Source organism: Pinus tabuliformis, chromosome X, assembly GCF_031772625.1.
Source record: "Pinus tabuliformis cultivar Carrire ecotype Pingquan chromosome X, CPIR1, whole genome shotgun sequence".
In the NCBI taxonomy this organism is placed as follows: domain Eukaryota; kingdom Viridiplantae; phylum Streptophyta; class Pinopsida; order Pinales; family Pinaceae; genus Pinus; species Pinus tabuliformis.
Genome location: NC_142308.1, coordinates 1,671,960,556 through 1,671,987,337, shown reverse-complemented (window position 1 = coordinate 1,671,987,337; position 26,782 = coordinate 1,671,960,556). Strand labels below are relative to the sequence as shown.

The 26,782-nt window shown below is 40.3% G+C and overlaps 1 protein-coding gene across 2 annotated transcripts in view; it reads left to right on the top strand.

Moving 5' to 3' along the window:
- The first annotated feature begins 524 nt into the window (after positions 1–524).
- Positions 525–26,782, top strand: part of LOC149146436 (chromatin remodeling protein EBS-like) — a 178,486-nt gene continuing 152,228 nt past the window's right edge. The window contains exons 1-3 of one of the 2 annotated variants that reach the window (XM_089453192.1): positions 525–1,158; positions 1,250–1,595; positions 1,717–1,785. In XM_089453192.1, the coding sequence (XP_089309318.1) occupies positions 1,032–1,158; positions 1,250–1,595; positions 1,717–1,785 (542 nt within the window). In that variant the 5' untranslated portion in view covers positions 525–1,031. The remainder of the gene's footprint in view (positions 1,159–1,249; positions 1,596–1,716; positions 1,786–26,782) is intronic. The other variant, XM_089453193.1, reaches the window with a different exon arrangement.

The window sequence follows — 26,782 nt, the reverse complement described above, 5'->3', positions numbered from 1 at the left end:
TTAATAAATTATATTATAATTAATTTATAAAATATCATCATAATATAAAAAATCAAAATTATTAATATTTAATTTTTTAAATTTAATATCTTTGTAATAATATATTTAAAAAAATATAAATAATCATAATTTTTGTACTCAACTTAATTACGAAAAAAAACGTCAAATACCTTTATAGTGTTATTACATGAAACACCTGCCAAAAGTCTCATATTTCCACATAGATATTTCTTTTACATAAATATGGCTTTCAACTTTGACTTTGCTATTTTAATAATTCATGTGGGCCAGTGTCACGTGTTTTTGATGATGATTCAACTACAAAAGGAGGCTGCAAAAAATGTGCGAGTGTGTCAATTTTGACGACGTGTCTTCCAAAATTGTCATACGTGTCTTTTCAAAAACAAAGGGCAGGTCCCTGTGTGAGTCACCGAGGAGAATCAAATTGAGGAAAAACGGATAAAATAATTTTAAATTAAAAATGTCTCTATTTAAAAAAGCGAGGGTGGTGATTGAAAATGTAATTTTCACTTCCCAATTTGCCAGTCCTTTCCCACCTTTTCCCTCCTTCCCTCCGTCAACCGCCGTACTTTTAACATTTCTGCGCTCGCTTCCCGTCAAATGCCGTGCGTTCCCGTTTCTGCTGACCCTTTGTCGTTGCCGCTGCTGATATCCGCGTTATCATCGCACAGTCGCGGGATCGATCCGCGTTGATTCGGAACCTCCTTCAGGGTTTGGACCTGGTAAGGAAGTACAGAAAGCTCGCCCTATTGTTCGCCCGCTTCGAGTTTCGAATGGTTGATCTCGTCGCACTCTATCGTCAAGCTCGTTTGTCGTTCGCCTGCCTCGTTTCAGGCGCCTGTAGAATTTAAAAGGAAAGCTCGCAGACAGACGGACAGAAATACGCCCTAGGGTTTCATTGGCTCTTCGTCGCCCGCGGACAATGGCGGACATATAGATAGATAAATACGTGGTCGCTTGTATTTATTTTCACCGGAAAAGCACGCAGGCGGGACATCCACGAGCGTCGTATGGTCGATTCTCGGGAGCTCCAAGTCTCGTATACAAAATTTCGATCTGCAGCGATGGCGAAATCCAGGCCGACGAAAAAAATCTTGGACTCATACACTATCAAGGGAACCGACAAGGTCGTCAAAGGTAAGGGTGAAGCCTCTCGACCCTCCCTGGGATTTAATCGCTCGACCTTGTCATTCGTTCATTCATTTATTTTGTTTCTTGTTTTCACTAGTCGGGGACTGTGTGGTAATGCGTGCGGAGGATGCCCAGAAGCCACCGTATATAGCTAGGGTGGAGAAGATAGAAGCCGATGGCCGGGGAAACCATGTGAGGGTCCGTGTGCGCTGGTATTATCGGCCGGAGGAGTCTATAGGAGGCCGTCGCCAATTCCACGGCGCGAAGGAGCTTTTCCTTTCGGATCATTTCGACGAGCAGAGCGCCGATACAATTGAGGGCAAATGTAGTGTGCATACTTTCAAGAACTACACCAAACTGGATAGCGTCGGCTCCGAAGACTATTTCTGCCGTTTTGAATACAACGCCGCAACTGGAGGGTTCACTCCCGATAGGGTGGCCGTGTAAGTCAGCAAGATCTGTTGTGAAAATTTCGCTTCCATTTTCGTCTTCCGGGGTTTCGATCTGCCGACCTCCAAGATGTGTTCTTTAACGAAATGCCTTCTGTCTGTCTGTTTCTTGCAGGCACTGCAAATGTGAAATGCCGTACAACCCTGATGTTTTAATGGCTCAGTGCGAAGCATGCAAGGATTGGTAGGTTATCAATCCTCTTTGTTTTCCTATTCGATTTTCTGCCGAAATTTTACTGTCACGATAAACGATACAGCTTCATGTTACTTTGCATGAGTTATTACGTTCAACATTGAACCTGGTTGAAAAGTGCGGCATTGCGGCCTTCATTAAAGAGTAATAGCTGCGCTAACTAACGTCAATAATAATAGCTTTAAAAGCATAACGGAAGCACTGAAATATATGGTTAATACGGTGAACTCCGAGTTTAAAGAGGTTTCGAACTCAAGACCCTGTCTGAAAGTTCAGAAGAAACAACGAGAAACATGCTAGTCTCAAACAGTATATTGCGACTATCATTTCGTCTCCACACCCAATAGCCCTTCTTGACAATGCATGCTTTACGTTAATCGGACGTTATCGATGTTTATTTACCGTGTGGAATACCCAAGTCGCTTATTTATGATCTGAATTTCATCGTGGAACAAACAAACCCGTCCTTTTTGACGTTCCAGGTTTGTAACGAGCATATTCTCCAGGTGAGATCAACCTATAATGGAGCCGAATGGTATCACGAATACAGCTTAACTGTCTTCAGCGCAGAACGGGGTTCTATTTTTCCATTTATCTACAAGAGAAAATCCACTTTCATTTTATGTACATTGCCATGCCTATACATACAGTCACAATGCTTTGACTTTGTACCAATTACATCGAGATCTAGCTAAACCATATCCATGATCACTGTATCTTTCATTGGTACCGCATTGAAGACCTTGTTGAAAGGTGGCGCTGCCTTTTTTATCTTTTATTTTTTCCTTTTTGTTTTCATAAATGTTTTTTCATCTTCCTGTCAAAATACAGTAGTTTTAGTACCTGCTGCCGTTTTACCCTTCGTTTTTATTATTGACCTATCAAAATTATACAAAAACAGCAAGTCAGTTAACCATTCAGTTGACGGAACGAACTTCAATCTAGGCTAAATGCGGTCGAATGCGTTGTTCATCAATAACAGCTTTGGTTTTGGGAATGATGAACATTCAAATTTTGTTGTATAATTATGATCCCTCTAGAAATTATAGAAAAATAAATAAATTTATACAATTTATATTATTTAGAAGATCCTTCACCAAACCAAGCTTTGGGATGATCAATTTTAAAATTTACAAAGTTTCGTGATGTTCAATTTTGAAGTTTTCGTTCCTCATTTTATACAATAAACGCCAGCAATATTGGTTACATGCATTTTTTCCAATTCCAGCCGGCTACTCGTGACTTTAGCAATTATATATTAGCGAAATTTCATCAATATAAGTGAACTGCATCAAGTTGAAGCAGATGCTGCTTCCAGGTTTCACAAAACTGCATTGGACACAATGTCTTCTTTTAACTGTTCACGAGCAAAATGGTACTGTGCTTGGTCCTTGAATAGAAACCTCTGCTCCATGGTTATTTACATGCGTTTGGGTGATATCAATATGATTGGCAACCACCTTCACCATTCTTTTGCTGACATAACATGCGTGATTTGCCTTTGGAAAGTAAATTTTGGTCGCATTGGGGACTTTTTTTGTGTTAATAAAATTTGTGTATTATTTTTGAGTTATTATTTAAAATTTGAAATTATTTTATTAGAAGAATGGCAATAAATATAACTAAAACAAAAAGTAAATCAGAAGGGAAAAACCTCGTCCTAAATAATATTTGGGCTTTTAGGTTAAATTGAAAAACAAGAAAAATTTCTATACATTTTCATGATAATGAAGGCATTAAACCTTACACCAAAATTGAAATCTATTCCTTTGTCTTCATTAGTCATCAATCTTGATAGTACAAGGGAGCTCCATCATGCTTCAATACCTAAGCTCCAATTCCTCATCACTTCTCTAACTCCTAAATATCCATATGCCAATTATCTAATCCAATAATGCCTTTTAAGCTATGTTGCAGGGGGACCCTTCCCCACCAAAATTCATGGCATTTCATTCGTCTTGATGATCCGGGTACTTTGAAACTCATTGGAAACTTCCCCAATTGGCTAGGGACTCCATCAGGGACTTCGGGACTTCCAGGCTGTCCCTGGAAAAGTCGGGGACTTTTCGAGGGACTTTAGGAGGTCCCCCAATGACATGCACATTAAACTTCAAAAAAATTTAAATTAAAAAAAGTAAATTTGAAAACCTAAGTTCTAAACTTTAAAGTCGAAAAATAAAAAAAAAACAAATTTTGAAACCTAAACCCTATCACATCTTAAACCTATCGACTAATCTAAACCTATCGCATACACACTAAAATAAACCTATTGCATTCTACACACTACACTACATGACGACGACGAAGGTAAACACTTTTACAGAGAGAAGGTGGCGAAGGTAAACACAGGTTGCGAAGGTTGCAAGTAAACATTGAGCTTGAGCGAAGGTTGTAGATAAACACAAGGTGCGAGTGTTGTAGGTAAGAGTCGAGCGAAGCCAGAGACGACAAGTGGAGGTAAACGCTGAACAAAGAACTCCATTCACGACGACAAATGTAAAAAGAGGTGAGAGAACTCGAGCGAAGGTTGCAGGTGAGGTAAGAGTTGAGCGACAGGGCAAAATCGAAGACTCTCAATTTGGGATTTATAATTAAATTTTAATGACTTATTCATGTTTAAGGTTTAGGGAGGCGACAGAGAAAAATCTAGGGTTTGAAGGAAAACTGTTCAAACTGCAGCCTGAGTACAAACTCTGGAAGAAGACAGAGCCAGAGTGGCAGAGCTTCGCAGAAGAGGGCAGATTCTGACCCTGCAAATGGAAAAAGCGGGGTCCATAGGGACCCCATCATATAAACAGGTAATAATGCACAAAGAGAAAACTGCACCGGAAGGAGTGCAAATATTAGGCTTTGAGAAGTCAGGCAAGGAAGATGCGACCAACAGAGGAAAGAGAAACAATGAGAGTATAAACACCAAGAAACAGAAAGGAATCATAGGAAGCAATAGTACAACAAACAGAGAGAGTACAAACCCGGTCCTAGCACAGGTTACACAAGGAAATGAGCCGGAGGAGGCACAATCAAAAGAAAACGAGGATCCAAACCAAGCCAAGGCAGGACAGGAAGGAACAACGTCAACAGCCAAGAAGAAAGAAAACCAAGGACCATGCAAGCCCAAAGCCACTGATACCCTAAGGGTAATAATTTCTGATCCGGAACTTCAGGTGTACCGTGACCACATGGCAGAACATGCAGTTATCTGCAGGTTCATGGGCTTCTGGCCAACAGAACGAGCACTGTGCATGTGGATAAAGCAACAATGGAAACCAAAAGGAGATGTAAGGCTACACTTAGGGGCCAAAGGTTTCTTTACAGTAGTTTTTTCCAATCTATAAGACAAGGATCGAATATTTGATGGAGGACCATATTTCTTTGCCTCAGCAGGTCTCTACATGAGACCATGGAAACCCAACTTCGCGCTAGAACAGGAAACCTTTAAACAGGTACCGGTCTGGATTCACTTATTCTCCCTACCAATAGATTATTGGGGACATGCAGCACTGGAACAGATCGGCAACAAACTAGGAACCTTCATCAAAGCCTCAGAAGCGACACTACAGAAAAGATATACCTCCTGTGTGAGAATCTGTGTGGAAATGGATGTCTTGGGAGCACTTCATGAGGGCCTATGGTTGGAATACAGAGACAAAGTGTATTTTCAAGCTATAGACTATGAACAGATCCCATTCCACTGCAGGAAGTGTCATGAGCATGGTCATTTGATCAGAGAATGTCCAATGAACAAAATGGCGGAGAATACCAAGGAGAACAAAGGAGATAAGAATAAGGAAGCCTTTGTGCGACCGAATGCAAGACAAAGAGCAAACAAAAAATGACTAAACAAGGCAAGCACTTCCCTCAGAAACACAAGCAATGCTTTTGAGGTGTTAGAATCAGAGACAGAGTCAGAGAACAACAATACAGAGAGTGAGATATTGAAAGAAGGTCAATCCAAAGCCACAACAGGAACAAAAGAACCAATTTCTAAGCCAACAAACAACACACCACACACTCAGGGTCCAACGGAAGGTTTAGAAGAAGATTCAGAGATGTTAACCAACGAAATAGGGCTTGAGGATATGGAATTAAGTGACATGCTCGAACAAGAAGGTATGGATCTACCAAACATGGTAGAAGACTGGAAAAAGAAAGGAATGGAACATATTTTAGAAGAGGAGGTAAACAGAATTAACAGCTTATTCATAGCAAGACAACAAGCAGAGTTGGAGTTGCAAAGGAAGAGCTTAGGAACAACAAAAGGGCTAGGGGTGAGAATGCAGGGACTGCATCAAACCTCCACCAACTCAAAGCACCGGAAAAAAAGAGGAAGAAGGACGAACAATGAGGCGTTACAAGAACTGGGACAGATGCTTCTAAATTCAGGTAAGATGAAAGCCCTTGAGGCGTTCACATGAACCTCCTAAATTGTTTTCATTATGAAAGTACTTTCATGGAATGCTAGAGGGCTAAATAGCCTTAAAAAACAACGTTTATTAAAGAAGAAAGTCCAAAAGGAACAACCAGACATAATATTTCTGCAAGAAACTAAATGTTCCAGCCAAACAATGGCCAACATTAGTAAAAAACTGAGTAAACGAATGGACCACCTAGAAACAACAAGTAGTGGATGGGAAGGGGGTATGGCCATTCTTTGGAATCCATAGGTGATACAGCTAGTTTCTTTTGAAGCAGCCAGATCTCATATTTCAATAGAAGTCCAAATAATAGGGAATCCAGAAACATATTTATGCACAAATGTCTATGGACCTCAAAAACTAGAGGCCAAATTACTATGGCTTAGCACTCTATCCAATTTGCAGCTAAGATATCCTCAGGCAAAAGCTATCTTCGGAGGAGATTTTAACATGATCACTGCGCTCACGGAAAAGAAAGGAGGTGTGAGAGTGCTGAACAGGGATACTGAAGCTTTCAAAGACTTCATTAACTCGGCCAAGCTGGTAGATGTCCTCCCCAAGAGGAGGTGATAGGCAAATAGCCTCTCGACTGGACAGATTCTTAGTAACAGAAACCATTCTCCTGGAAGGGATCACTGTAGAGTCGGACATAATGCCGAGTGGAGGTTCGGACCATTGGCCCATAACAATGATGGCGGCTATCCAAGGCACACCTAGGAATAAGCCATTTAGATTTGAAAAGTTTTGGCTCAGTCATCCGGAGTTCATTCCGAAAATTGAACAATGGTGGAATGAACCGTTAGGCATAAGAGGAACAAAAATGTTCATTCTACAAGCTAAACTTAAACACATCAAAGCTAAACTAAAAGCATGGAATCAGGAAGTCTTTGGTAACATATTTAAAGAAAAAAAGAAACTGGAGGAACAAATGGAACTAATTCACAAGGATTGGATTCAAGGAAATATTAACCAAGATTCAAGGAATATAGAACAAAAACTAATGCAAGACTGGCAGGCTAGATGCCAACAGGAGGAAGTGCTATGGAAGCAAAAGTCCAGGATACAATGGCTTAAGGAAGGTGAACAGAATACTAAATTTTTCCATAGATTAGCCATTGATCACAGAGGGGCTAATAGAATATTAAGCATCAAAGACGAGCAGGGAACCGCGGTTCAGACTCATCAGGAGATCTCGAGCCTTCTAATAAATCATTTCAGCCAGATTGCTAGGGAACCTGAGATTGACAGAGAGGAAGCTATCAATGAACTAGTAACTGCTATCCCCAAGCTCATCAATGAGGAGCAAAACAAGGCTTTAAATCGTGAAATCACCTTGGAAGAAGTAGAAGAGGCTGTGAAAGATATGCCAAATGGTAAGGCACCGGGGCCTGATGGCTTCACCATTGACTTCTATAAAGCGTGTTGGGAAATCATTAAGGCAGAGGTTTGGGAAGTGGTAGAGGATTCCCGTCGATCCTCTTCCATCCTCAAATCCCTCAATTCGACGTTCCTAACCCTTATTCCAAAGGAGGAGGAAGCCAATACTCCGGCGAAGTTTCGACCAATTGCACTGTGCAATGTATTGTACAAGATTATTTCTAAAGTCATAGCCAACAGACTAAAACCAATTCTTCCTGGAATCATTTCGGAAGAACAATCAGGCTATGTAGAAGGGAGATAGATAATGGATAACATCTTGCTCGCTCAAGAGATGATTCACACTCTCCGAACTCAGAAAAAAGCAGGCATGTTAATGCAGTTGGACCTATCAAAGGCTTATGACAAAGTAAACTGGAACTATCTGGAGGCTATTCTTGAAGCCTTTGGCTTTGGGAAACAATGGGTGGTCTGGATCTTAACCTTGGTTAAATCTACCAGATTTTCAATCCTGGTTAATGGAGCTCCAACAACCCAATTTACTCCCTCTCGAGGTCTGCAACAAGGAGACCCCCTTTCTCCTTTTTTGTTTGTTATTCTAATGGAAGGGCTAAGCCGGCTAATCAACAGAGCAAAAGAGGAAGGAATTATTCAGGGATTACAACCCTTCCCCTCAAGCCCTGCAACTACTCATCAACAGTTTGTCGATGACACAATGCTGCATGGGACGCCCTCGGTTAAAGAAGCTCTTGGCTTCAAAAATATTCTCAATTGCTTTAGTATGGCCTCAGGTATGGAGCTTAATCTAGCTAAATCTTCTATTTTCTTTTTCAATACGCACCTTGCTGTCCAGAAGAATCTCTCTAACATCCTAGGTTTCAAAAGATGCAATCTTCCTTCAAGATACCTTGGCATTCCGCTGACTGACAAACCCTGGCAAAAATTGCATTGGGAAAAAATTATTGCTAGCCTAGAGAAAAGATGTCATCATTGGACGCACAGAGCCCTTAACTTTGCAGGCTGTCTAGTCCTCACCAAATCAGTCCTTCAGGCTGTGCCGCATTACATGCTCTCCATTCTCCCGGCACCTATAGGTGTGCTTCAGAGAATTTGTTGCATCCAAAGAGAGTTTCTTTGGTCGGGCAATTCAGGGAAGCGGAAGTGGTCTCTAATGGCATGGGATAAGATATGCAAACCCAAACACCTGGGCGGGTTAAATCTGCAAGACCCCCTCACAGTCAACCGTGCATGTGGAGCCAAATTATGGTGGAGGTGGCTAAAGGAACCCAATTTACCCTGGGCCAAGCATTGGAAAGCTAAGTATGCAAATAACTACAGCATGCAAAATTTGATTAGGATGCAAGAAACCCCTGATGGCTCTCCAATTTGGAACCTTGCTAGAACTAATCGGCACATAATTCAGGAACAGAGCTTTTGGGAAATTCGAGATGGAAAGCGGGCCCTGTTCTGGGAAGATGCGTGGCAACAATTACCTAAGCTGGAAAGCCCTGAATTTATCAACATTCAAAGAAGAAGCCAGGAGCTAGGGAGAACGACAGTAAACCATTACTGGAAACCGAATGAGAATAACCAAGCATGGAGAATGTGGTTATTCAGTGATACAGACACATCGGAAAGGGAAAACAACAGTATACGAGCTCTGAAAACAGAGCTGGACAAAAGAAAGATAAGAAATGCACTGGATGTTGATACACTACGTTGGGGAAAGCTCGAGGGGGGCAACTTCTCACTCAAAGAAGCAAGAGTCTACATAGAAGGAAATGAACATAAGGAAACAGTCAAGTGGTACAGTAAGGTGTGGGATGCACAACTTTGGCCGAAGATTAAAACTTTCCTCTGGCTCTTGATGCACCGAAGGACGCTTACCTGGGAGAACCTTAGGAAAAAAGGTTTCATAGGCCCCTCACGTTGTCCCCTATGTGGAATTGAGGAGGAAACCATGAATCACCTCCTCAATACTTGCGAATGGACAAATAGCCTCTGGAATTGGATGGAATCCATATTTAACAGGACGGATAGGGTAAGAATCTCAATTCAGGAGAGCATAGAGAATTGGAGAGGCAATATTTCCAAAACCCATATGGTTAATGCAATTTGGAAACTCATACCAGGGTTTATCGTATGGACGGCATGGAAAGAGAGAAACGGAAGAGTATTCCAAAATGAAACCAGAAACATTGAACTTATTAAAGGAACAATTCTGCAAAATGTAAGAGAAACAGTTCTTACCAGAGGGAAAGCTCAACAGAACAAGGATTTCTCAATGGATGACTTGTAGATTCTGAAGGCGTTTGGCATTGAGATGGGAACCACGACTGCATCTTCAAATCAGCTACAACAACAAGGCACAGTCATGAATGATGGATTCCTCCACCATTAGGATTTCTGAAACTCAATTTTGATGGGGCTTCTAGGGGGAATTTGGGACCTGCAGGTATAGGGGGGGTTTTGCGGAATCACAAAGGTGAAATACAACATATTTTCAGCCAAGGGCTGGGGGAAGGAACTAATAATGAAATGGAATTTGCAGCATTAGAGCAAGGATTAAGAATTCTCAGGTGCCTGAAAACAGGAGCCACCGTGGTGGAAGGGGATTCGCAATTGGCCATCACAACAGCAAGGAGAATGCAGGCAGGGGTGCAACCGAGCAAGGTCACGAAGCATTGGAGACTAGCCAAAGTGACAGAGCTCATAGCAGAGCACCTCTCCTGCCTTGACGGAATCATACTATAGGCAGTGAGAAGAAAGGCAAACGCAGTGGCAGATCATCTGGCCAACTACGGGATCGAAAACCACTTTACCTACCCAGACACATGTTGGCATGAGGTCACATGCACCGAACTTCGAAGTAAGTGCTCACTTCTCTCGAGACAAGACATAAGTTAACGGAAGAAGTGGTGCAGGAGTACGAAGAATTTTGCCTTAATTGAAAATGAAGATAACCAATCGAAGGGACATCAGGCGTCAGACCCATGAAGGACGTAAGGAGGAATGGGAAATCATCCACACGAACATAGCCCATCAACCGAGGCGGACTACCAACAAAAACTATTATCAGCGCCGTCAACAAATCAAAGGCAGGACAAATGGCATTCAACCAATAGGTTCGAGTGTGGCAGAGTTAAGACTAAGGATACTCATGATGAACAGGAATTGGGAATTTACTACAACAGTTATTATGGGAGGATCAACACCCTTTTGACGACGAAGTGGAAAACCTGGGGCTGGATTCGATTGCCATCTACTATATTTACAACCTCCCACCACAAGAACAACACACAGTCCTCTCACTTCTTGAGACATAACAATTGCTGCACCAGAAGAAGCTTAAGAGTTTCTGCGTTTTGCAATAGCAGGATGGTGTGAGAAAGTAGTCGAAATGTTTCGGCAAACAAGGACCTGTTGAAGGCAAGGGAGGCCTATGAAACCAGGACTACCCAAAGAGAAAAGCGGAAAATCGAGGAGATAGAAGTGGAGGTTTTAGACAAAGAAGAACAATTCGAAGAGCAAGATCTGGAGAAGGAAATTGAATGGCTTCATGACCCGGGTACTACAACCACTAGAGCAACCCAATTTGTTCGCACTAAGGCTGAATTTTGGAGAATGAAAACCATGCTAGCCAAGGCGCTTAGCATGTAGGGTGAAGAGATCAAAAAAGTTCAACAGTCAACCTCTTGCAGTTCGACAGAGCATATGGCCAAACTGGATGCTGTGGAATTCAATCTAAGCGCCCTGTCGTAGGAAGTAGGAGTTCTTTCAAAGAAAATGACTGTCCTCATTAGTCTTCTCAGGAATTCCATACTGCAGGGATCGTCAGCTGCGATGGAGAGCATGAAGGAAGCAACGGATACTAGTCAGGGAAAGCAGACCACGCATCAGCGTAATCCTCAGCCTGAGAAAGGGACTGCAAAGGTAGGCCCAAGTAATCCCAGTAAAGATTATGTCGTCCTAAAGCTGTAACAGCTTATCTGGTTCAGTTCTCTCATCTTGTTTTGGTATGTTTTGTTCCTGGTTTCTAAACCACTGGTTTCTTGTTACTGCGAAGAGCACCCTGGTCTTCTTTTTGTCTTTTGGTACCACTGTTCAGTCACCCAGTGTGATGAACTGTTTTGCTGTTTCAAGCCCTTCTCTAGGCAATTCTGCGTGGCTAGCCTTGGGCTCAAGAAATCATGTTTTTTTTTGCGGCTCATTGACATTTCGAGCGGGCAAGGAAGTCTTAGTTATGTCTGTGCGTGCAAACCATTTTGTATATTATGTATTTGATGAATTAATATAGAACTGCCGACTTACACAAAAAAAAAGGTTTACAATCACCATACTCCATGAATTAACTTGCCTTCAATTTGAACTTGTCTTTATCTCCATGTTTGTGAGAAACCTTTTCTTGGCATGAATATTTGAAATTTCCCTATGCCACATTCACCATGACTTCAATACCATGTTAAATATATGCAAGAGACAAGCATGAGAGATTAGATGAGATATGAGATGATATATCAATGTGCTACTAAATTATTAGTGGTGGTGTCTATATACGTAACAAGTTCCATTATTCATTTTAGGAACCAATCAATTAGTTCTTTGAGTACACTAACATAAAAATAATTTATTATATATAATTTATTTCACTTCATGATATTATTACTTTTGTACATAACATTTGTTACTCTTGAAATAAACATTACAATGGCTAACTCATCTTTAACACTTAATATTATAAGGTAAATAGATGGGATGGTAATACTCTTTTTGCTCTGTAAATAATAGTGATTTTGAATGATTATTGTTGATTTGGGGTAGCATCGGATGTGCTCTAAGCCTCAAATTTTGCAGGGAGGCTTGGGCACAGGTATTCCAAAGAACCTAGAAAGCGTTTTGGGAAATTCCACCCATAAGTGATTTTATTAATATAACTAATATTTTTAATGGGGTTCCTAAGTCTAAACTTGGGAAAATTAAACTATTAATGGGTATTAATCTAATCAGGGGTGAAACTTGTAGAAAAAGCCATGGATAAAGTCAAAACGATTTGAGCTTTTGATTATGTTTTAATCTAGGCCGTTGGTTATCCAACAAGAAGATATAAGAAGGGGCTTGAGGGTCATTTGGAAAACACATAGAGAGATTGAGAAAATCGATTTTCTGAAGTGAGAAGTTCTTAGGAGGAAAATCGATTGAGGAGATTTTGCAGCAGAGGGGCAGTGATAATTCGTGGGAAGGAATTTCTGGACAGTACAAGGCAGAGGAAGGACAGAAAGACGTCCAGAAGAAAGCTGACGCTAGCTTACGCAGAGGCAACGCAGTTAGTAAGGGGAAGTCGAGTTTCTGTTGAGGGAATTCGAAGTTCAGTTGCCGGAAGTCGAGGTGTGAGTCTGGGAGGTAGGAAAGTCGATTTCTGAGCCAATAGAGGATCCAGAGCAGAGAGGCAGCGTAATACCCAGGAGGGGTGACACAGAAGCTATCCAGGGTGATGCAGTTCTGCGCAAAAGTCACACAGAGCCTCCAGAGTTGAAGGATTAGTCACTGATTCTCTAGTGATAGGGTGAGATCATTTCACTAGTCTTCTGTCTAGTATTTTCTCTGTAAAGGATTGCTAGTTGAGCATCCTAGATTTGTACTCAGAGTTTTCTCCTGCATAATAATAAACCCTCAGCGCTGTTGCACCGATTTTCCCGCATTGGGTTTTTCCGGGGACTATTTGTCCAAAAATAACTGTGTCCTATGTGTTGCATTGTTCTTTCTTGCTCAATATTTTGAAATTTATTGTACAAGAGAGTAAATAAATTGTATGATTTAATCAAGTAGGAGAAGTAACATCAATTTATTGCAGTAGGGATTCCATTGTAGGAATTTTCACAATTATACTATACATTACATTGATGACAGGTTCTGCAAGGTTCTTAATTTCTAGACCCTTAATTTGGGATTTATAATTACGTTTTAATGACTTGTTCATGTTTATAGTTTTATTAAATTTTACTTTTAATTTTTAAAGTTTAGCTGCTATTTAAATTTTGAAATGATTCATCGTGCATCATAGAATGATTATGTAGACAATAGTAGATTACTAGCTTGTAGGCTATAGCAGATTAATAGTACTTCTTAAGTTCTTGACAATGGGCAATGGTGACGAGATTTGTTTTTGCGATGCACAATGATAATTAGATAGTATTAGACTTTAGTATTTTATTTTGTAATTTCCATTTCAAAATTAATAATAGTTCTAATTTTTATATTTTAATTTATCATTCATGCTTATGTTGAATTACTAAATTTTATTTTTTTAATAAATATAAAATTAGTTGCCGCACTTGCCGTCCCCAACCTACTGTCCCTTGAAAATTTGGGGGTGCGCTCTAGCCATCCCGGAAACTTGCCCCCTCGTACCCCTTGTGCCCCCATCCCCACAACGAGTGCAACCTAACTTCTAAGAAAGTGGACTTTATCCCCGACAACAATGCCATGAGTGTTTTTCTTGGGTCGTACTTGATATTATTCAATATGTTGAATGTCAATACATAAAGGTAGACAATGTCGTGTGCATCAAGTTCCATTTAATGACCTTTTATCTAGTAAGAGGAAACCTAAGGGATGCTTCCCCACATTTGTGAATGGTGTCCCTAGTAAACTCATTGCCACATACTAGTGTGCCTCACCTAGGGGGATTTGAATTAGGCATATGCTAGCACATAACTAGCCAAATGCCTAGTAACAATGACAACAACCAATTGAGCTAACCGATTGGTTAGTGCACAACCAGTGTATTTAATGAAGACATTGCTTAAACCTAATGACTTAACATTATTTACGACATGTGACTTAATAAAATAATTTACTTAACTTTATTAAATGCTTAACGCTAAATTATCAAACTATTAGCTTTTTATCTAGGGAAATAAATTCCCCTCTCTCCCCCTCACTTAAGTGTTAAGATCGAGGAAGTTAGTACCTTGCTAGTGCCTTGCATACTTCTTCCCTCTTCCATGTTCTTCGAGTGAAGAGCAACATTAATAGTCAAATGCAATAGTGGCTAGTAAACTCGTAGGGGCTTAGTGGGAATTGATCTTGTGACATCCCCAGGCATTATGCCATTTAGTGGAAATGGTCAAACTAAGGAAGCTATTCTTTGGGGCTAGTACCAAACTTATATCATATGACCTTTATAGAAAAATAACTCTCAATACCCTCCCTTAATGGTCACATGGAAACCAAATGCTTTTTGAATAATATAAACTTATTTGGCCCAAGCGTGTTAAGGCAAATGTCTACAACTTATCTTTGAGTTGTGTAATTGATCTACATGTAGAAACAATATTTTGGTTTCTCTATTGGAAGTGTTCTAAATTGCTATTCATAATGTCCACTTGGATGGATTTCTTACACAACATAAGAGGTTGATTTCAAAACACAAAAATAAAAAAATTTCTTCCATCTATGAACCAATTTTTTTTTTTGAAATTCACAAACCAAGCTTCTAGAGCCTACTCTAACTTGTAAATAGTCTCATCCACATTTCAAATTGCACCTCTCATGGTCGATCCACACCTACAAAGTGCACCTCTCTACCGTTCTTTTCATTTAACCATAAATTGAATTGCATTGCCCCTACCTTGAACAAATCCAACTTCTGGAGAAGCCATGAGTGTTTTTATTGGCTCATACTTATCTTCTTTTTCATCAACTTGGGACATGTACAACAAATGGACTAAATCTCACGAACACACATTGCTCACATCCTCCTTTTGGCTTCCACTCGCCCCTCAATCACTAGATAGCGGAAACTCCTCTTCCATTACATCTTCAAGCCTATCCTTCTGTACCTCACCATTTGAACCGACAACATATATTTTTTATACTAAAGCATTCTCGACATCTCTTGCCCCTTATTCTATGTGCACAACATAATATGATGATTCTGTAACATTATCCACTTGTCCTCCGTAGAAATTCAATTGATTTTTTGACTTTTAAACTTGCAACCATTGACTTGATACCTATATGATTTTTCATTGAATCTCACATCTCTACAAACAACAATTTGATTTGTGCAAGGATCTAAAAGTCTATATGCTTTTGTTTAGTCAAAATATGCAATGAACAACAAGTTTCTACTTGTGGCATTGTAAGCAATTGAACCAAAGATTTTGAAGTGGTTACCTTTGGTTTCTTCATAGACCATGCCTCTTCTATGTGACTTATATCACTCCTATTCAACAAATACATTGTTACATGCATGATTTTTGCCCATATGTACTTGGGAACTGAATTTCCATACAATGCACGCATTTCCATTTATATGATTCTTCTATTTCTTCTTTTATCATCACCTTTTCACCTTTGAATCCTCTATCTCTTACGAAATTCAACAAAATTTTCAAACTCCCCTCCAATTTTTAACCATGGAATACTTATCTTCCTACTACATTCTTCTTCTACTGCAACCTTCAACTTCTTCAACACATCCAAAGCACTAGAATGGACCTTATCAAGCGAATCACTTCCTTATATTCCTTTATGTCATTCGCTGGTGGTAGCAAATGGTCAACAAAGACCTAATATACTTTTGACACTAGATTAGTGTAATATTCCTAATGGAAAAATTAGTAGTGCATACCAAAAACAGTACTTGGGACAACGAAATAAATAAACAACACAACCACAAATCAATACACAAATGAAACCAACAAAATACATGGAGCTGTTTTATTAATAATGTGGAATTGGGTACATATAATGAGATGAAATGATAGAACTTGGGCTTGCCAAACAAGTTGAGCAAAACCCATAAAGATGTCTTTGACCCAAGTGAAGAATAGCCCTAGAGAGAAATGCACATTGCCTAGTGAATAATCTGTTGTTGAATGACAATTGTGATTATGATTTCTGCTTTGAATACTGCCCAGATCAACTTGAAACGCGACCCCTTAACTGCTCTCTAAAAACCCATAAAAACCTGAAAATGTTTTGGCCCAACTCCAAGCAACATGGAAGCCCTCCAACCGGTGTGTATGGCCCAACCCGCTAATTGGTGTGTACTTCTGCAAGAAATTCGCCCATTGGAAATAACCCCAATTCCACCACTGAGAAATGCTTCCCTGTTTAGAAAATTAGGCTTTAGAAAGTCTAATTTCTTGGCACCTCAAGCTCCCCAACAACCTAGCTCTAAGTCCTGCGTAGGCTTTGTCTAGTGAGGTCCACGTGCTGCCAGAAATTGGAGAATTCAACCCTCAAAAATGGCCCAAAACTAACCTTGCAAAATGCCTCCAAAATCTCGGCTCCAAAATGCGAAAATGCACTTGCAATTTCTACTCACCCAAATCACTGTAGTTGGCTCGGATAACTGCTAATTCGAACTGCCTCTACGCCCAGGAAGTGCGCACAACTGGTTTGATCTGCTGCAAATATCACCTTGTGAAAGTCCTAGAATGGACTCCCCAAATTCTCAGCTAGGGAGACGCTCAAAGTTCTCCTAAACTGGTGTGGAATTCACTTGAACGTTGAAACCCTTGTGCTCAACAACACTCCAACCCTTGCGCTGAACAACTTCAAGAGAGGTAAAATTCTGAAGTATAATAGTCAAATGATGGTGTGGAATTTCTCCCTTTTTCGTTTATATATTTTTGGTCCATGCGTCCCCCTTGGTGGCCTCCATTTCCCACTAATTCACACACTCTCTCTCTAAGGGGTGCATATTGCCACCTTGTAGCCCCCTTTTCATTTATCCATATCTCCTAAGTCCAAAATTTCCCAAAATTCCCCCCAAACCTTTGCCTCTTTGCCCAAGTGACAAAATCGGGTTGAAGGCTTCCCTTTTAGCAACTTATTTGATGGGGTATACCGTATATTACAATTAGTGAGTCCATGAGCCTCCTCTCAACCTTTGGCTTGTAGACTCACTCCCATCAAGGTTTTGAGGAATTCCCATTCTTGTTCTTAACATAGGTAAGTTGCATGTCCCCTCTCCTTTAGGAGAAGAGCTTGTTGTAACTAGGTTCTCTTAGATGACCTCGAGTGTTATGAGAATTTCAGTGGATTGTTCTTCACTCCCTCTCAATGTTTTATTACTAAGGTCCTTGCAAAGGCTAATTGTACGATTATGAGGTTTAAAGTATTTTATCTTATTTATTGCAGATTTTGCCGTAACCTAACCTAGTTTACCCTATAAAACATAAAAAAGGGGAAAAAGATTTTACTTTTAAAGATTGACACACAAAAGACTAGCACCTTTATCAATCTTTGGTATATGGAGTCAAAAAGGACTATGTCAAGGGTAGAAGCCATTTTTGGAGCAAGTTAATAGAGAGAGAGCCTCTAGTAGCTTTCGATCAATTGGAGATTTAAGGTCAATGAATGCTATACTAAGTTTCCTTGATTGATACTTGGTGACAAATTTTGCAAGGGAGATGTTGGAGCTATAAAGATTCAATATATCAAGACGAAAGATTTATAGAAACCCTTTGACAGGGAAAAATGTCTCGCCAACAGTTCGGGGGTCTCTACGGTGTGAAGTCCCAAATAGACCTCCCACCATTTGGGATAAGAGCCCCATCTGGTATTTGGGCCCTGTTAGCGCTCAAACTAGCAAGGGACCTAAGGGGAATCCCTAAAGGGCAAATGCTAGGCCAAGGGCAACAAACAAAGTCTTAGCCCACTATCACCTCAGCTAAGGCTCCCTTCTATTTACGGACATCCACTGATGGGAGGAGACCCGGTATGTGTGGAGTCACTAATGAAGGATGAGTCAATGGATATGAGTGACCCGAATAACCCTTTCCCAAAATTTGAAGGATAAAGATTGCTTGCTTTGTAAGCAAGGTACTAGGTAATCTAGGGAAAGGAAGAGAGGGTTTGAAGGTTAGGTTTATGGGATAAGATGTGTGAAGGAGTTTCCCAATCCCTAAAATCCTCGTTATAATTGGTATCCCGGATGGTTCTTGAAGAATGGTTTCTCAATGGAGTGGGACCACACAAGGCCACGTGGACCCAGTCTGGGGTATGAGGAAGGAATGTAGCAACCAATGATAATCTTACCCTAGACAAGGTGGAGAGAGGATCAAAGAAAATATCATTACTCAAAGATGTTGGTTTGACCCTGGGAAGTGCTACCCTTGGGGATGGCAAGGCAATTTTTGGTCCTGAAGCTAGGACTTGGCTTTTCTCCCGACTCCACCGTCGGAATGTCTTCAAATTGGGAGGAGAGCTAGAGGAAAGGCAAATGCAGGAGATCCTAGGAGATAGAATTTTCTTAATGGCTAGCTTGTTGGGAAATTGATGCCCTAGGCACCCAAATGTGGCTAGACTTGGGAGAGGTGAAAGAATCAGAGTTTTGGTGACCACCCTTGGTAGATCAGTGCCTTAGTCCTTGGGATAATGGAGTCTATGTTGATTATGTGTAAGATTTTTTGGTTCCTAGTCAAGGAGGCCTCAAAATTACTTCACAAACCCTCTAGGCCAAGTGAAAGCAATCTGCAACTTTTATACTTCAAATGCACAAGAGGAATGGCTCATCAAGGCCAAATTTTACCCTTAGGAGATTTCGTTCACACTAGATGGCCCATACATGGAGAGAAAGTTATAATAGAGACAATTCCACAATATTAAGAAATAGTTGCATGCAACAATTAGCCCTAAAACAACGAAAATCCCAATCCAGCATATATGACAAAAAGTAACAAGAATAACATCAAAATTTCGTACTTACATGCAGTAGAGTATATCCAACCATTCACAAATGACAATAGAGAAGCTTCAAGAGAAGATAGACCAATAACCATACATCAAAATTCATCCATAAAAGCTCCAATTCATCCTCCATAAAAAGTGCGAAATTCTCTAAAGAAGAGAGAGATCCAATCAAAAGTGATGATGAGAAATGGTCTCACCTCACTTGTATTTATACACATCCTAGGAGTTCGAATTAGCGTCCTTGGCCTACATAAGCCCCAAAAATAGAATAATGTGCTAATAATACAACTTTTGGTGACAGGCCCACTAAACTAGCTCATAAATGAAAAAGTAAGCCTCTCAAGAGGTCAAATAATAATTTATGCATGTCGTAGGGCCCTCTAAGAGGTCTAATGAAGTCCATGGATGCTACAATGAAAAATAGGACCCTCAAAAGCAATGGACAAGGGGTTGGCCCCTTGTAATAACTTGTGGTGCTCCAAATGACATGTGGGGGCACACAAGTGTCCTCATGGGTCTCCAAACAAATCGAAGATGCCTGTGGGTCGCTTGCAAGGGCTAGGATGATAGTGTAGGTGATGCCAAATCATCGTACAAGTCTTGGATCATCTGCCAAATGTATGGTGTAGATTTGGGGCCAGTTAGGCATGATAGATCAGGTCCATCCTCCATGTCCAATAAGTGAACCACGAGCAATCTTTGAATGGCTGTGGGGATCCATGGAGTGCAATCTGCCGCTGTGGAGGCCCATGGCCCTCAATGCTCACCCTACATGTGCCAATGTAGCCCTCTGGAGGATTAGGACCCCGTATAGGGAGACCAAACCCAAATGGAAACCATCTGCAATCTTGCATAAGATCCAATGCGTCCCCTAGCCTTCTAGTACAACAAGTCATTAGAGAAATCGAGTAAATGAGTTTACCTAATCATGGACCACAGGTGGGAACTTCATAATGGCCCTTCCATAATGGGCTTTGGGGTGTGCCAGTGTTTCCTAAACTCCAAATGGGGTAAACCAAGTGTCCTATTAGGTGGTTTCTACCTTTGAAGGGGATAATATAGTCAAGGTACATTCGTCAAAGGTGGTGGCATGTGACAGATAGGTAAATGAAGTAGGGGATGAGAAGGGGCAGCCTTGGGTCACATGCTGGGGTATAAGGGTAGCTAATAAGAGGAAAGCCCACACTTGGGTTTATAATGTGTAGGAGGGAGTAATCGTGTTACATGAGGTCCCTCCACCTTGGTTTTTCCACCCTTCTTTATATTCCTTTTACCTTTTTATGATTTTCTTTGATTAATTGCTCGGGCTCAAGGGTTTAGAGCATGATGTATAAGATATAACATTGAATTCCCCCCTTTTAAGGTGGGGCGGTTCAGCGCCCACCAGGGATTGGGACAATCATGGGTTCCTATATGATGAAGAAGGCTCATAAAACTTGTAGGAACCAGGGTGATGGCCACGATGATGGGGTACAGCTCATGTGTTGGCTTTTTCCCACGTGCTAAATGTTTTTGTCCCTACCATCTTTTGAATTTGTGGTTCTTTTCTTGTTGAGTGTGGCTATATATGCTTTTAACTTTCTTTTCAGCTGCATCAACCTCTAGGCTTCATTCTAGGCCATGACCTAAGGTGTGGGCAAGGGGAAGGGGTGAGCTAACCCTATGTGGACTCGATGGAGGGATGTGGACCCAGATGGGAGAAATGATGGATGGGGTAGTAATGAATGGAAAGAGGGCAATATAAGCGGATAAGGGAGTGAGACCACACAACCAAAATCGGGGTTTCCTGTGAAATACCATCCCTGAAACCCAATGGTCAGTAAAAGATATCCCATAGGTCTAGAATCCAAGGTTAATTCCTAAAATGGGTCTAGGGGACAGAAGCACAGACCTAGCCCATCGTTTACGCTGAATCCCCCATTAATCCATGCCTAGAAGTGTCCATGATAAGTAAACTACAATACTCAATTTCAAAATGACAAGGCATACCTTTAGATTCGAGAGGCCCACCTTTAAACATACGATCATGGCAGATGCGCGAGGGACCACATGGTTGGATCAGGTGGCGGAGAAATGGCACAATGAGCTAGTTGGTGGCTGCAAGGGGCTGTTGGCTGCCGACGGAGGACCATCTCAGAGAATTTTTTTCTCCTAGGGATATTACCCACAAAATGGTGGGTAACAGGCTTGATTGCTACCATGTTGATTTCACTCTTGGCTGTCAAAATGCAAAGATGTTAGTGCGAGGACAAGAATGAAATGCCCCGAAAATGGGAATGAAATCAACCCACGATTGATAACCTATAGAACACAATGCAAGAATATAACAAAAAAATAACAAGGAGTATATATCAAGGAGTCAATTAGCAAAAACCATCTAAGATATACACAAATGAGAATGTACTAGAAGTTTACTGCAAATTAGTTCACAATAAATTACTAGTATAGTGTGGAATGAGAAAGCAAAGGTTCAAAGCAAACATACAAGGCATAAGCCATGAATTAGTTCGTCAACATATACCCAATATGTAAGCACACATGCACCCATAGTAAAAGCAGTGTTTTATGAAACGACCGAACCGAAACCGAAACGGCCGAGCCAGTGCCTGGCTGGGTCGGCTCATTGAAAAGTGGCCTACAAATTTTTTTTTGGGTAAAAAGGACCCCACAACCAATTCTAATTTGTCTTAGGGTTGTTTTGAGGTCCATTTACCTCTCCCAAACCCTATAAAAGCTACCCAACCCCTCTCATTTCCTCACATCTATCTCATTGCATTTGTATGAGAATTTGTGAGGAGTTTGTGGAGTTTGTTTTTAGAGCAACAGTGAGGAGTCTTGGGCAAGCATTGAAGCAACAATGAGGAACTTTTTGGGCAGCCATTGGAGCAGCATTGAGGAGGCGGTTTGTGCCTAGAGGTAATTTTTTTTCACTTCTAAAATCTGTTTTTGCTTATTTATTTTTTTGTGCAAATCTGGAAATTGAAAAGAGTGTTTTTTGTAAAAGAAATGAACATTGAAGCAATGCTATTTTTTTGTTTTCATTTTCAGATTTTTTCCTTTCATTTCCAAGTCAAAAAATGGCTCCTAGAGTGAAAGATGCTGCTTGGGCATATGCTGAAATGGTTGATAATCAAATTCATTGCAAATTTTGCCATAGAAAAATTAAGGAGGGTCTTGGGGGCATTCATAGGCTGAAACAACACTTGGTAGGTATTAGAGGCCAAATTACTCCATGTGAATCACCAAAAATTGAGGAGATTAGGAAGGAGTTTTTAAATAGCTTTGAGAAGTTTCAGGAAGAAAAGAGTAGGAAAAAAGAAATAGAGGCTGAAATTGGGAGGAAGAGGAGTATACAACAAATGATGGCTACCAACCCCCATTTTGATTTTGAGGGCTCTTCTTCTATCCCTTGTACTGATGCATCCAACCCCTTCCACTATGTTCCTCCCTCTTTGGATTCCATGCAAGAAAAAAAGGGTAAGGGTAAAATGAAAAAGAAGGGTGATATGAATATCAAAAGTTATTTCACTGTCACACCCTCCTCTCCATCAGATGCACATGGTCCTCAAGCTAGTAGAACTTTGCAACCCACTTTAGATGACCATTGCAAGAAAGAATTGAGGGAGACTGCTTGTGATTGCATATCTAGATGGTGGTATGACACTGATATCTCCCTTTAATGCTTCCCGTTCACCATATTATGAGCCTATGTTTGATGCCATAATTGCTGCTCGAAAGGGCTTCAAAGGCCCTACTATGCATGAGTTAAGGGGGCATTGTTTGCAGAAAGAAATTTCCTCCATTAATGAGTATTTGAAAGATTTCAAAAACTCATGGGCAAAAACAGTATGTACCATCATGTTAGATGGATGAATTTATCAAAGGAACCGTGCCATCATAAACTTTCTTATCTTTTGCCCACAGGGAACCATGTTTCTAAAATCAGTTGATGCATTTGATAGGGTGAAAGATGGACAATTGTTGTTTCAGCTATTGGATGAGATTGTTGAGGAGGTGGGGGTGGCTAATGTTGTTCAAGTCATCACAAATAATGCCTCTAACTATGTTCTTGCAGGTAAACTGTTAGAGGAAAAACACAAAACCGTGTTTTGGATCCCATGTGCTGCACATTGCATAGACCTCATGCTTGAGGATATTGGCAAATTAGATTGGGTCAAGAACACTGTAGATCATGCCAAAAGCATAACAAAATTTATCTACAATCATTCATGGATTTTGAGCCTGATGAGGAGACACACAGGGGGCAAAGATATTATTAGGCCTGCCATCACTAGATTTGCAACTCATTTTTTGACATTGCAATCTATGCTTTCCCAACATAGAAACTTGCAAAAGATGTTTTCTAGTGATGATTGGAATCAAAGCCAGTGGTCTAACAAACAAGAAGGCAAAGATTTGAAAAAGAAAGTTAATGAAGAAATATTTTGGAAAAAGGCAGCAGAGATTGTGAAGGTTGCTGAGCCACTGGTTAAGGTGTTGCGGTTGGTGGATGGGGAAAGATTGGCTATGGGCTTCATTTATGAGGCTATGGATCAAGCAAAGGAGCAAATAAAGAGGGCATACAAGGATAGAGTGGCTAAGTATGGGCCCATTTGAGCAATCATTGGTGAAAGATGGAACAATCAACTCCATCGCCCTATACATGCAGTTGGGTATTTTTTGAACCCACGGTATCATTATAAAGCTCTGGAGGCAGGAGCTTTGGGTGGGGAGGTTAGAGATGGATTGATTGACTACATTGATCGCATGATCCCATTGGAGAGTGATCAGTTGGAGATACACCGACAAGTCACAACTTTCAGCAAAGCCACAGGTACCTTTTGGCAAGAACCTAGCAAAGATTGCAAGGGAAGCAGATGAGCCAGGTAAACAAAAATTTCAATTTTCAAATTCTTATTTTGTTATATTTTTATAATTTGAAAGTTGGATATAATTTGTTGAGCTAACTCATTACACTACTATTTTTTTTGCAGCACAGTGGTGGGAGGCTTTTGGTAGCCATTGTCCTCAATTGCAGAAGCTTGCAATTCGTATTTTGAGTCAAACTTGCAGTGCTACTAGGTGTGAGTGCAATTGGTCCGTCTTTGAGAGGATTCACACGAAGAAGAGAAACTATTTGGATAAAAAACGGTTAAATGATCTAGTCTATGTCCAATACAACCTCTCGCTCAGACGCAACCAATCCTGATTCAGATCCCATTGTATTGGAAGATATTGATCCATCATCAGTTTGGGTAGTGGAGAGTCATCTAACAGAGTTTGATTCTGATGAGGAACTTGATTTGGATATACTGACAGAGGCATCGCTCGAACAAAATGTTCAGTTGAATGCAGATCCACTTGTACAAGCCTCAGGCCCAACCCCAAGTCCTCCAGTTGCAAGCGCTTCCTCTGCTCAGCCATGGCGGAAGCGCATATCTCGTCTATCTCAGCGTGCAACTGCTGCACAGCCTGTTAGTGCTACCACTTCTATAGTTGCAGTTGGAGACGATGATGAGGAGGAGCCATGGGTTTCCCTGTCTGACTCTGATTCAGAGTTTGAGCCAGATTATGTTGGCTCCTCTAGTAGTAGCCATTAGTACTGGTGACTAGTGATGTTTCACAGTTTAATTTTATTGTAGAGGCCATTTCTAGCTTCCTCGGTTATGTGTTTTTGTTTTGATCTCTATATCATCATTCATGTATGTATTGGATAGTGCACTGGGTGCCATTTTGATATAATGGATATATTCATGAGCCTACTGTTGAGCCGATTTAATCATTGTTAATATGACTGAATCACAACCATTAATTGTCAACCTAGGGTAGGTTTGTTTATTTCAAAGGAGCATGCACTGTCTGTGCCGGTACACTTCAACTAAGAGTAAAAATAAAAGATAGAATAAATGTCGCTGAATTCAATTGCAAAAAGTAACACTCATGTAGAAATCAAAAACATTCTATTGGAATGAAACCACTTTTCATGTTACGAAGGAAAAGGGCTTGCCACACACCACACTACTAACTAAGTCGACTGATCGAATATTATCTTCAAATCAATCATGTGTGACAACATATTAGGAATATGGAAATAGAAATAAACCCATTCTGCGATTTACACGGCGACAAAAATAATTTCACACTTACAGAAAGGAACAATAATTAATCTACCACTATGCTATTGCTGCTACTGCAATCCTTGCTAAAGAGGAGGGCCCTTCCTCCCTAGCAGGGCGCAGGGATGAGATGCGAATTAGTAAAGTCTCAACACCACGTCTGAAAAGAAAACATCAGCAACGTTGTTATTTGTATTAAAATGATTATGAGTTACAGGAGAAAAATAACGATATTGTTCGTCCCGTTTACATGGAACTGAGTCTCCTTTATAAGATTTACATGTCCAAAATAAGAAATAGATCAGTCATGAGAATCTCTCGATTCTCATGCTGATCAATATCGAGAGAAAATAGAAATCGTTACAACATGTTCTAAATACAAGGCCTATTGCTGTTACATCATTTCTCAAAATCACAACTGCCTTGACTCCTTAGCCGCACGTAGATAATACAATTTTTACGACAACTGTCTTGTGGAATAGTATCCACAGTCCTAGACGGTTGCGGTGTAGTCAATATCCCGCGGTATAACAACAATTCAAAGTGCAACAACAATGCTTGAGGTGTAACAACAATGCTTGAGGTGTATTAACAATTCGGGGTGTAACAACAATGCTTGAGGTGTAACAGCAAGTACTTAAAATCCCCTTCGAATTATCACATCGTTGTTCGTCTTTTGGCTGTGGTCTTTGAAGCATCACCTAAAAGAAATAGAGCCATATAACCTTTTTTCCATAATTGCCTCAGTTAGCCATAAAAAATGATACCACCTCATTCATATTTAACAAAAATGGCAAAATAATATGATATAACAAAAATGGATTCTTATAACCGGGAAAAAGGTAATTATGATATAAATTCCACAGGTCCAGAGGTGAAATGGTCAAGGATGGGGGGGAAAAGGTGTCAAAAATATGCACAAATCCTGCACCCAACACCTAACTTCTATATTCTAAAGCTTTGTGTTTGGAGACATAAATGAAAATCTTTAAAATTATGTTTTTTTTGTTTTTTTATTTTTTGTTTTGTTTTGTTTTGTTTTTTTTGTTTTGTTTTGTTTTGTTTTTTTGTTTTTGTTTTTTTTTATAAAATAAATAAATATTTAATGTATTTTTTACAACAACCGAGCCATTGAAATCAAACCGCCCGAGTCGATACCGAGTGAGAGCCAACCCTTAGCCGTTTCCAAACAGAGTCGGAGTTTTAAAACATTGAGTAAAAGTATCAGATAGCCATTACAAATACCATGAAGATACATGGGAATCAATGCTTAAATTGAAGAATTTCTCATTAATCATGTTGTTGTTAGGTCCCTATAATACGAGTGTATACCCCTTATTGTTATTGTTGTGCCCCATAGAAGCCCACTATTGT